Source organism: Ceratotherium simum, chromosome 5 (genome assembly GCF_057802395.1).
Source record: "Ceratotherium simum simum isolate JZ-2026a chromosome 5, ASM5780239v1, whole genome shotgun sequence".
In the NCBI taxonomy this organism is placed as follows: Eukaryota; Metazoa; Chordata; class Mammalia; order Perissodactyla; family Rhinocerotidae; genus Ceratotherium; species Ceratotherium simum.
In genome coordinates, this window is record NC_141904.1 from 46,771,877 (window position 1) to 46,784,743 (window position 12,867).

The 12,867-nt window shown below is 38.5% G+C and overlaps 1 protein-coding gene across 2 annotated transcripts in view; it reads left to right on the forward strand.

Moving 5' to 3' along the window:
* KIF15 (kinesin family member 15) overlaps positions 1 to 12,867 on the forward strand; it is a 67,885-nt gene that overhangs the window by 32,974 nt on the left and 22,044 nt on the right. For both annotated transcript variants that reach the window (XM_087430838.1, XM_014791207.2), the window contains 7 exons: positions 737 to 914; positions 2,885 to 3,026; positions 3,769 to 3,910; positions 7,190 to 7,381; positions 8,477 to 8,584; positions 8,995 to 9,100; positions 10,019 to 10,184. In XM_087430838.1, the coding sequence (XP_087286964.1) occupies positions 737 to 914; positions 2,885 to 3,026; positions 3,769 to 3,910; positions 7,190 to 7,381; positions 8,477 to 8,584; positions 8,995 to 9,100; positions 10,019 to 10,184 (1,034 nt within the window). The remainder of the gene's footprint in view (positions 1 to 736; positions 915 to 2,884; positions 3,027 to 3,768; positions 3,911 to 7,189; positions 7,382 to 8,476; positions 8,585 to 8,994; positions 9,101 to 10,018; positions 10,185 to 12,867) is intronic.

Below are 12,867 nucleotides of genomic sequence, written 5' to 3' on the forward strand. Positions count from 1 at the left end.
ATTTTCCAAAATAGTAAAACCTGAAGGGAAAAGGGCGGAAGTTGTGGTAATGTTTCTAGAGCACTTAGCCCCAGCAGGCTAAGCACCATTCATCCCAGTGGGCAGTTGTGGTTCTCTGAATCAGTGGTCTCTTTACAGTTGAGCCCTTTAAAGTTGTTTTGTTGTTATTTTTCCTTTTCCCTGGGTAGGGTGGATAATTAATCCAGGCACATCATGAAAAAACAAAGATCACCTCTTATCAGTTTTATATATCGTTCTAGAGGTTTTTATGCATATTCAAACTAATATGGATAGATATTTTTACTTTTATTCCTTTTGCACACAAAAGGCAGCTCACCATACACACTTTTCTGCACCTTGCCCTTTTCACTTAATGTCTCTTGGAGGGCATTCAATTCTGGTCAAAAGAGAGTTTCCTTATTCTTTTCAATGTGTTAATTTAAGCAGTCTTCTTTGCATGAAAAGTCTGCCACAGTGTACACCCTTTTGCTTATCTCCTCACGTGCCTGGGTGAAAGTTTTAAGGGTACAGACCCAGATGTAGAATAACGGAGTTGTAGGATATGCACATATCCAGTCTGATCGCAAATGCCAAGTTGCCTTACACAGTGGTTGCAGCAGGCTGCCACCAGCAGTGCATGCGGCATTCTTTGTGTTTTCTAATGGCTGTTCAGAAAGACTTGTTCATTAAGGAAATGTGTGTAAATGTGTAAGTCTGTGATTCTTTTATGTCACAGATAGAGCACCACCCCAGAGTCGCAAAGTATGCTATGGAAAATCATTCCCTCAGGGAGGAGAATAGAAGACTGAGATTATTAGAGCCTGTGAAAAGAGCCCAAGAAATGGATGCCCAGACCATTGCAATACTAGAAAAAGCTTTCTTTGAAGTATCTGGCACAGAGAAAAATGACAAAAGTAAGAAATGATTGTTGTATACATGTCTTATAGGGGCAAAGGGCTGTTTTAAAGGGCGTTTATATTGCCCTGCAGGTGGGGCCTTCATTTTAGCCTCTAGACTTGGTGTGCTAATTTCTTATATTCATACTTAATGCTTTTATGTTATCAAAGTCATTTTCTACACTTTCTTCTCAAAAATCACAGAGTAGTAAATTATGTAAGCTAATAGACATATCAAGGAAATATCGATTATATTTTTCTGTTTTGTTGATAAAAGATTGATTCAGATATTACTCTTAATTTTTTTGTTTTTGTTTTTCTGTTTAGGAAGATTAGCCCTGTTGCTAACATCTGTTCCCAATCCTCTTTTTTGCTGAGGAAGATTGGCCCTGGGCTAACATCCATGCCCATCTTCCTCTACTTTACACGTGGGACGCCTGCCACAGTGTGGTTTGATAAGCAGTGTGTGGGTCCGTGCCCGGGATCCAAACCCACACATCCCGGGCCGCTGAAGCGGAGCGCACAAACTTAACTGCTACTCCACTGGGCCAGCCCCGCTCTTAATTTTTATTAAACGAAATTTTCTTATTTTAAGTATTTGAAATGAAAAGTGGTTAACTCATCACACCATGAATGAATGTAGAGTTGAGATGTTTATCCACCTGCTCTAAGATCTGTCCAATGTGAGATGGCAGAGCACTCTGACTTGGGGTCCCAGCACAGTGTTTTGGTCCTGATGTGGTTGTGGCATGCTTGCTAGTATACACTCTGTTAGTTATATGATATTTTCGTTTACTTTTATTCTGTGAAAAATGGTTTAGTTAGTACTGAATTTAACTTACAGGCTTGGCAGCTATTGGTATAGAGTGAATATTTTCATGGTCTTTTATTATAGTCTGTCGCAGCCTTAGTTTCTTTTCAGGTTTAAATTGAGAAAACTCTTATGTTCTTATTCTGTACTCGTAAAGAAACCTGTTGTGTCCTTTTTAAATTTTCCTTTTCTAAGTCTTCCATTCTGTTATGACTTAATAAAAGAATAAAATTCACAGTATTTGGGTTGTGGAGAGACCAAGATTTTAGATGCAAATTTAAGATCAGGTTTTCTGTATTAGTTTGACTATTTTTCCCTACAATGTTCTGTATTTTATTGGCCAGTACCTTAACTTACTACCTTTGAAAGATACTAATGGTAATTTCTGGTCCCCACCATCTTCTAAACATATATCATTCTCTAAACAACTTTTACATATTTTCCCACACTGAAACTCAGTGGAACTCTTTTCAACATATTCTCCAATCACTGAAAGTTAGTATTTTCTACCTGGTAGATGACACCAAGTTCTTTCATCTTGTTTCTTTTCTAAAATTCACTGACTGTTAAAACATTAGCTACTAGCACTAATTCCTGCAGGATTCAACTAATGGTGTTTCTCCATCCAGCAGTGTGAGTGTTGTACTTTAGTCATTATTTTCTCTTTCTCCTAATGGAAAAGGTGGTGCCTTAAATATGCCCCTCCATCTGTGGCTTCTCAGCTTCTCAAAAGCAACTTCTGGGGCCGCGCCATGGCCTAGTGGTTAAGTTTGGCACGCTCTGCTTCAGCAGCCTGGATCCCAGATGCAGACCTACACCATTCATCAGCCATGCTGTGGCGGTGACCCACATATAAAGTGGAGGAAAATTGGCACAGCTGTTAGCCCAAGGCTAATCTTCCTCAAGCAAAAAAAAGAGGAAAATTGCCAACAGATGTTAGTTCAGGGATACTCTTCCTCAAGCAAAAAAAAAAAAAAAGAAAGCAACTGCTAATACTCTTTGACATACTGTGTTGTGTCTCCTGTTGAGTTAAAGGCTTTTGTATTTTAGGGCCTACTTTCCAACCCATTTCTCATTTTTCCTCCTTGTGCTTCCAACTTGATACCTGGCAGAGAACTTAGAAAATGTATTCTGTTATTTTTGTCTTTCAAAGACCAAGTTGTTTCTTTATTATCAGGTCAGCAGGGATTCTCTCCTAAAGCTCTGAAAGAGCCATGCTCATTAGCAAACACTGAGAAGTTAAAAGCACAGCTCCTGCAAATTCAGACAGAGCTGAATAATTCCAAGCAAGAATATGAAGAATTCAAAGAACTAACTAGGTAAAGTGTAAACGCACATTCGTTCTCACTTATTTTCATATCTTTTAGTGTTGATTTATTTTAGTGTTTAACATTGACCATTTAATTGAGCATTTTACTTTAAATATTAAATTCTCATACAGCAACCAACTTGTTTTGACATAAAGGAAAAGGGCTTGCTTCTAGCTCTTTTTTTTCTTTTAAGTTGAGGTATAATTGACATAAACTTCCAGCTCTTTAATAATATATTTAATGAACTAGATGATATGAATGTTTTAAGGGATATACCTGTTGAGATGAGTGTTTATTGAACTTATGTAGTAAATTCTTAATCTGGCCACCAAATTTAAATCACTATTGTTGTGAATTAAAACAGGATTTTTAGAAATTACAGATTTATTAATATTCTTACTTGATGCTCTTTGTGTAAAAGAAAACAAAGATAAACCACATTCATAATTAAGATTAATCCTGTTCTAAAGTATAAAGAAGCGTTTGTTTTAAAAATAACATATCACGTATGGAATCATCCTGGTCTGTTTGGGCTTTGAATTGGAGCTCTACTGTTTGCTAGTTGAACACCTTAAACAGTCATCAATCTCTGAGCTATATTTTACGCAACTGGAAAATGGGGGTAATAATTGGAGAATATCTGTGATATAAAGAGATAACTATAAAGTTATGTGAGAGTATAAACTGTAAAGTACTCTACAAATGTGTGACACTATTCTTTACCTGAAATACTCGATTTTATATCTATTAGGAAAAGGCAGCTAGAATTAGAATCAGAGCTTCAGTCTTTGCAAAAAGCAAACCTTAATCTTGAAAACCTTTTGGAAGCAACAAAAGCCTGCAAGCGGCAAGAAGTTTCTCAGCTGAATAAAATTCATGCTGAAACACTAAAGGTAGGTAATCTGAAGCAATGCTTCAACTTTAAATCAGTGCTATCTCATTTTCTTAATAATGGAGAAAGTCTGTGCAGATTATCCCCCCTGATACAGATAGAATCCCTTGCAGATGGTTAACCCCAGGGTGACACAGTCTTAGTGTTCTGATATATACCCCTAGTGGCAGGGTGGTGTAGGAAAGAATACAGCATTTGGAATCAGACCTGGGGTCAAACTCTAATCTGTAACTAACCGTGGGCAGGGTTTCCTAACTTCTGAGCCTCATTATTGTGTCTCAGTTGGAGATGAGGGTAATTTAATTGCAGGTTTTTAGAGCATTAAATGAGATAATAAAGTGCCTGGCACCTGGTAGATCTCAGTAAATGGCAGCTGTTGCTATGCTGTATCATGTGCTCAAAGCTTGCAGTGGAAGAATAGAAATCCTAAAGACAGAGACCACTAAAGGATCACAGGTACCACTGGGGATAACAGGAGGCATAAATAACCATGGCCCTCATGAAAGAAAAAACTGAGCATCTGAGGATGAGGAGAGAGACGGAAAGTACACAAGGAGAGCAGAAGGCCAGGAAGTGATGATGCTGATGCTGATGCTGGTGATTGTAGCTCTTTGTACCAAATTCTCTGAAGGCTAAAAAAACTTTCCTTATATGTCTTTAAATAGATGTTTCTCTCTAATGGTTACCTTTAACAGTAATGTTTTTTGTGTCACTTAATAGTAAACTGCTTTTAAAAGTAATTTTATTCATTTGTTTGAGTAGATAATTCACATGACTGAAATTTTTAAAGGTACAAGGAGTATAGTGTCAAGTCACTTTCTGTCTGCTGTCTTTACAACCAACCACGACCCTCTTTGGAGGCAATGTCACCAAGTCTTTCTGTTTTTTGTTTTCTTTCTTTTTCTTATTTTCTTGTGTTATACACGCAGTAGCATACAATACACATCATTCTACACCTTGATTGTTCTTTTGTTTTTTTTTTTTAATGATGATATTTTAGAGTTTGTCCCATGTCTGAAGGGAAAAAAGGAACTTTCTCTCTTTTTTTGTTTTTGGTTTGTTTTGGCATCTGCACAAGAATATATTGTATGGATATTTCATGATTTATTGAACCTGGAAAATGCTATTTTTCCTTATAAAGGTAGAATTTTTTTTCTTTGCTTTTTAAAAAAAGGTAGCCTTTAATATCTCTGTAGTAAATTATTTTAAAGTACTTGGAGAATATCGCCAAATGTTTTACAATTTGTGTCTGTAGCCCCTTAACCCAGTAGAATTATCGAGCTTGAAGCACTATGGCCTTCTAGTCCTGCTTCTTTTCTTTATAGCTGAGGAAACAGGACTAAGGGGATTAAAACGTTTGCCAAGAGTAGCATAACAATTCAGATCTGTTGTTGTTGTTGTTCATTTTTAATTATATGAGTACTTTATGAATACATTCTCCTTGTTGAAAAGAAATATGCATATGTATACAAGTTTAGGTTAAAGCTCCTTTTGAGCACCTTTGCCAATCTGGGTCTAATCTAGTCCTTCATCTCCCATAACCCAGGGGTAATTTGTTATCAATTTGAGAATCTTTTTTCTTAGCAATTTTGTGCAATAAATATACATGGACTGAGAAGATATGTAGAGTTATAGATTTTTTATTATGCTTTGTTTTTAAAAATGAGTGGAATCATCCTACATATGTTATTCTGCAGTGGGCTTCTGTTAACTCAGGGATATGCCTTGGTTCTTTCCACATTAACTAGTCCCTAGAGCTCTACCTCATTTTAAACCTGGGCTTCCATGTTTTGGATGACCCCTGGCTTATTTTGGTGGTTTCCAGTGTAAGCATTCTCTGGGGTGGATTCTGTGAAGGAGAGGTGGTAGTCTTAGGATGTCAGCAGTGGAGTCAGTCCTGCTGAAGTGCCCTCCAAGGGCTGCACCACACGCCTTCCTGGGAGGTCTGGGAGTGCTCATTGGTCAGCACCGGCCCCCGGGAGTGGTGTTGTCAGGCTCTTTAATGCTCGACAGTCTGAAGAGTGAAAAATGATATCTCGTTAAGGTGTTTTTTTTTTTTTTTTTTTTTTGTGAGGAAGATCAGCCCTGAGCTAACATCCGTGCTAATCCTCCTCTTTTTGCTGAGGAAGACCGGCTCTGAGCTAACATCTGTTGCCAGTCCTCCTCCTTTTTTTTCCCCAAAGCCCATGTAGATAGTTGTATGTCATAGTTGCACATCCTTCTAGTTGCTGTGTGTGGGACGTGGCCTCAGCATGGCTGGAGAAGCGGTGCGTCTGCGTGCGCCCGGGGTCGGAACCCGGGCCGCCAGTAGCGGAGCGCGGGCGCTTAACCGCTAAGCCACGGGCCCGGCCCTCGTTAAGGTTTTAATTCTCATTTCCCTCATTTCTAGTGAGGTTGAATATCTTTTCCTATGTTCACTGACCATTTGTATATCCTTTTCTATGAAAAAAGAGCCCTTTTTCCTACTAGTTGTTCATCTTTTTCTTCTGATTTGTAGGAGTTTTAAAATGTTAATCTTTTGTTTATTATCTGTACTGCCAATATAGTCTGCCATCGTGTTGCTTGTCTTTCATCTTTGTATATGATACTTTTGTTATACAGGAGTTTTAAAATTTTGATATAGCTAGGTTTATCAATCCTTTATCTTTGTGACTTTTATGCATTTTTAAAGGCCCAGACAATCTCAAGACCATCAGTATATTTTACTTTATGTTACTACTTTTCTAATTTTGTTTTGACATTGAGATGTTTAATGCATCTGCTATTTTATTTTTGAATGGTGTGGCATAGGGATTCAACTTTTTTTTTTAATAGTCCATGTTTTTCTCACTAATCTGAACTTTACACATATAAATCATTCTATTTCTGGACTTTGTATTTTTTTCCAGTATTCTGTTTGACTGTTCTATGCTAATAATTCTATTCATATGCTAATAATGACTATTTTAATGTCCAGACCCTTATAATGTATTTTTATATTGGCCAGGGAAGTCTTCCCAATTCGTTCTCTTTTTAATTGTCTTTTCTTGCATGTTTATTCTTTGTATAAAGTTTGGAATTGGCTTATCAAGTTTCATTTTTAAAAATCTTATTAGAGACTGCATTGAATTGATAAATTTGTTTCCACTTGGGCATTTCTATGCTGCTTCTCAAGGATACTTTTTCTTTTCTTTTGATGAATAGAATTTCAATTTTATGCTCTCTGTTCAAACAATTACTAAATACGCTATTTTTTTCATGTGTGCTAATGTTGTTTTCTGTAATCATTTTTTTGCTGCAGATTATAACTACACCAACCAAGGCTTATCAACTTTGGCCTCGACCAAAATTAAGCCCTGAAACAGGGAGCTTTGGCTCTATGCACACGCAGAATTCTAGCAAGTTAGATGATGATATCTTAAATGAGCCAGTTCCACCTGAGATGAATGAACAAGCTTTTGAGGCCATTTCTGAAGAGCTCAGAATGGTGCAGGTAATGTTTAGTTTTAGAAAAAGTAAATAGAAATTCTTTTAAACAAATTTTCTATATCATTTTAACTCTCTATAATTTGCAGTGTTCAAACCTCTTTAGTATTAAAATCATATCTTTTTAAGTATGGGTTTGTAAAGGTCCCTGGCTTAGAAATCGGCCTACTGTTATTCTTTTAATGCGCTTTGCAATATTTAGCAAGTCACTCTCCAATCTCACTAGGCTTTGGTTCTCTCTTATGTAAAAAGACCAGTTTGCCACTAGCTTCAGGTTTCAGAACTGGTTTATATGGCACTGTACTGTGTCTGCTAAAGGAAATTAAAATACCATAGTTGAAAGAATCTTATTACAGATCAAATTTTAGACAGCTTTTGGTGTATTTGAAATAACATGTAAAATGTGTTTATCTCAGAATTCTGGTGACTTGTTTATTTTTAAAAAAAGATTTTCGGGGGCCGGCCCCGTGGCGTAGCGATTAAGTGAGTGCACTCCACTGCTGGCAGCCTGGGTTCGGATCCCAGGCACGCACTGATGCATTGCTTGTCAGGCCATGCTGTGGTGGCGTTCCATATAAAGTGAAGGAAGATGGGCACGGATGTTAGCCCAGGGCTAGTCTTCCTCAGCAAAAAGAGGTGGATTGGCATGGATGTTAGCTCAGGACTGATCTTCCTCAGAAAAAAACCCAAAAAATTTTCTACTGTCTAATAAAAGAGTAAGCCAGACCAGCCCAAATTTCAAAATTCTGCCCTTTCCGAGGCATGGAGGTTTTCTGATGAGGGCACTCCATGCAGCCCTGAGAAAGCTTCTTAGAAGTCTCAAGATGCCGCTATGATTTAATTCATGATTTTAATTTTAATCACTTCTTTCTTTTGTGTTTCAAATGATCCACTTTTATGGACTATAAGTGTAATTCTGAAACGTGAGAAATCATTAGTGTAGTCTTTGGAAATTGTTTTCTGGCTCCAAACTGGCCTTTGATACCTTTGTTCATATGAGGTTTTGAGTTTTGTTTTTCGTTTTTTTAATGCAGAAGAAATGGTGGAATGTTTGAGATTTCCATTAAAAGAATTTTTGACATCTGAAGTTTTTGTGTTATAGGAACAAATGAATGCCCTTCAAGTCAAGTTGGATGAAGAAGAACATAAAAACCTAAAGCTCCAGCAGCACGTCGACAAACTGGAACATCATTCTACACAAATGCAGGAGGTGAGGCCAAGAGTGTAGCCTCAGAAAACGTATGAAACAGATCCTCAAAGTCAGAGTATTACAGGAAGAAAATGACTTGACAAAGTCCTAGTCAAGGCTTACTTGAGTTTTATTCTCCATTTTACTTCATATACTGCTCACAGCCCTGGCCTGAAGTCGGGCCCACTTAGTCAATAGTGCAGATAGATCCCTTGCTGTTTGTTTGGAAGAAAGCGGGATGGATGGTCCAGGTGCTTGTAGTAGTCCTTTCCTTTGTTGGTCCTCCTCACTGCAATTCATGGGAGCAGCCAGTTTTCTTTGGTCAGAGACCTTATAAAACTAGATTTTAAAAACAGAAACAAGGTCATGATTTGTAGTGTATCTTGGTGTGCCAGTGTTCCTTTTCCAGTAAATTTATCTCTTTCTCAAAGCTTTTCTCATCAGAAAGAACTGATTGGACCAAACAGCAGCAAGAGCATCTCTCACAATTAAATGTCCTTGAAAAGCAGCTTCAGGACACTCAAACTAAGAACGACTGTAAGTTTGAGCAACTGGGAGCTTTGTGATCTGAATCCTGTAACTCAGTATTTTTTTACTCATATGAGTAAATCTTGTCCCTGCATTTTTGATTGGTTGTTTTTTGTTTGTTTGTTTTTAATTAGACGACCAGACTTGAGTTTGCATGGCAGTGGTAACAGTAATATATCATAAAGCGTAATTTCTCTAGGACTTCTCACAAACAAATGATGCAACTGTTTGCTTAAAGTTTTAATACTGCTTTGAAAATGAAGTGTCTTGAATTCATAAGATGAATAATGTTTTAATAGTGACAAAGCATATATTATATATATGTATGTATTCATAAATGTGGGAGTATCATTTGATTCCCAGGTTTTTTCAGTTTATTTCTTCTTTTATGAAAATGTTTGCACTAGTTTGTGATAAAGCTAAAACAAAAAAGACAGCCATTTTATTTTCTTTGATCTAAAAAGTTACCTAATTTTACTTCCAGTTGGAATTTCCTTAGAGGACCAGAAGTATGTAACCCATTTTGGAAAGTTCCAGTACATTTCCAAGGGGTTTTCAATAAGTAAGAATAGGTCACTTAAAATACGTTAAATATCTTGATTTTTTTTCCCTTATATTAAGAGTTTTGATGCACATTCTACGGGAGAAATGTAGAAAAATCAAGTGATCTACAAGTCAGGGACAGATGTTAACTCTTCCTTTTTTGGTAGAAATATACCAAAAACCATGAGCAAGGAAATGGCAGAAAATAGAAATCTCAGTGCTCCTAGGTACCTCTCGCTTAGTCATTAAACATCTTTACTTAAAATGATCTCATCAACTTGTTTTTGCTGATTGTATAAAGAGTACCTATCAAATTTATTTGCCTACTTTATAAAAAATACATGTAAAGAAACCTGCTGAGGATTTGTTTTGTTTGTTTTTTAGTTTTGAAAAGTGAGGTGCATGACCTGCGAGTAGTTCTTCATTCTGCAGACAAGGAGCTATCTTCGGTGAAATTGGAGTATAGTTCATTCAGAGAGAGTCAGGAGAAAGAACTCAACAACCTTTCAGAAAGACACATGCATGTACAGCTTCAACTAGATAATGTCAGGTAGAGTTGTTCTGTTATGGTTTAAGTTGCCTGATTGGCCTGTAACCCACGACTACTTAAAGTGCAAGTGCTATAACCCCAACTCAAACTAGTTAAGCAAACAGAAAGGTAATTTATTGGCTCACAATATTGGGAAGCCCCAGAGGTGAATTTGGTTTCAGGGACAAACTAGATCGAGTCTCAAATAATATTGTCAGTACACATTCTTTCTCTCTCTCTCATTCTTTTTCTCTCTCTCTGTCTCTCTTTCTCTCTGCTCTGCTTCCCTCTGTGTGTTGCCCTTATTCTCTCCTCCTATCGAGGGCCTTCCTCTATGTGACAGGGAACAGATTGCCTCAGACAGCTCCATATTCTCGCTCCCAGCATTAATAACCCCTGTGAAAGAAATCCTCTTCCCAACAGCTGTATATCAATCCCAGGAAAAATTTGAATTGGTCTTGCTTGAGTCATCTGCTTAGCTCAGGACCAGACACTTACCAGGGTTTGAGGTGGTATTGGCCCAACGCAGGTAATGTGACTGTCCCAGAGGGAAAAGTGTGCCCTTATTAGAAGAAGGGACAGTACAAGGTAGACCACATGAATAGTTGGCACCACTGTGCGCAGTAACTCTCTGGAGGCTAGTGGTTAGTCAAGTGCTGGTAATCTTGAAGCAAAGTAATCTAAGATGTGAATTGTTGGTTTGTTTTTACTGGTTTTTTTCCTTGCTAATGTCAGCCTTTTGTAAAACATAACTTAAAACCATTTTGTGTTTTTGATACTATCCCCTGGATCCATGGCAATAATTTAATAATGGATATTTTGAATGTGATACTGTAAGTGTGGTATGAGTGTGACTTCTCACTCTAGAAAAACTGTTAGTAGGCAACCTTGAATTTAATTTTTATAGAAGTTGCAAAGATTAAAATCTATAGCTCTCGTGTATTTTCTAAATGTACAACAAGGAATTAAAATAGAGGAAGAGGGGCCGGCCCCATGGCATAGTGGTTAAGTTCAGCATGCTCTCCTTTGGCAGCCCGGGTTTGCAGCTTCAGATCCCAGGCACAGACCTACACCACTCATCAGCCATGCTGTGGCGGTGACCCACATACCAAATAGAGGAAGACTGGCACAGGTGTTACCTCAGGGCTCATCTTCCTCAAGGGAAAAAGGAGGAGGACTGGCAACAGATGTTAGCTCAAGGCTAATCTTCCTCAGCAAAAAAAAAACAGAGGAAGAAAACTTGAGATCTACAGGCCAAATCCACTCATAGACATGTTTTTGTTGGGCCAGAATGGTTTAAAAAAAAAGTTTAACAGGGCTAGCCCAGTGGCATTGTGGTTAAGTTCGCGCACCTGCTTTGGAGGCCCAGGGTTCTCAGGTTCGGATCCTGGATGCAGACCTACACGCCACTTATCAAGCCACAGTGTGGCAGGCATCCCATATATAGAGTAGAGGAAGATGGGCATGGATGTTAGCCCAGGGCCAGTCTTCCTCAGCAAAAAGAGGAGGATTGGCAATAGATGTTAGCTCAGGGCTAATCTTCCTCACAGAAAAAAGAAAAAAGTTTAACATAGCATTTTTAAAATTGAGGGCTTTTTAATAAAAATCCATGTTTCAGCATCTTCTTAAAAATAAGATAGGGGCTGGCCTGGTGGCATAGTGGTTATGTTTGCATGCTCCACTCTGGTAGCCCAGGGTTCACAGGTTTGGATCCCAGGTGTGGAGCTACACATCACTTATCAAGCCACGCTGTGGCAGGCGTCCCACATACAAAGTAGAGGAAGATAGGCGCGGATGTTAGCTCAGGGCCAGTCTTCCTCAGCAAAAAGAGGAGAATTGGCAACAGATATTAGCTCAGGGCTAATCTTCCTCACAAAAAATAAAAATAAGACAGTCTGGTGGCACTGGGTCCACATTCCTGCATGGCAACCATTGCTCCTTTCTCTTTAGAGAGGGGCGTGTGCTGTTTGGATCAGCACAACCTCCACCACCCCTGTGCTATTATATCCCCAACACCAAGGCTGCAAGTCAGTTGCCATTTATCACCACAGGTGCACTGTTGCCTTTTCTTATACCTGGCATTTGTTTTTAACATCTGAATCACTGAATCTAATCTTGACTTTGTCATAAATTAGTTTTGTATCAGTTTTTTTCTTTTTTTAATCTTTTTATTTATTTATTTATTTATTTATTTTTTATTTATTTTTCCCCCCAAAGCCCCAGTAGATAGTTGTATGTCATAGCTGCACAGCCTTCTAGTTGCTGTATGTGGGACGTGGCCTCAGCATGGCCGGAGAAGCGGTGCGTCAGTGCGCGCCCGGGATCCGAACCCGGGCCACCAGCAGAACCCGGGCCACCAGCAGCGGAGCACACGCACTTAACCGCTAAGCCACGGGGCCGGCCCTGTATCAGTTTTTAAAAAGTCACTCCACTAATCTCATTGAATCTTAATTTCCTCATGTTTACATATCAGAGTTGAACTAGGTTTAAAATGTTAAGAATCCAGTATATTTGGCTATGTACTTAAATTCTATCTTAAAAATATCAAGGGGCCGGCCCAGTGGTGTCGCGGTTACGTTCGTGTGCTCCACTTCGGCGGCCTGGGGTTCACAGGTTTGGATCTCCGGCGCAGACCTATGCGCAGCTTATTGAGCCATGCTGTGGGGGCGTCCCATATAAAGTAGAGGAAGATGGGCACGGATGT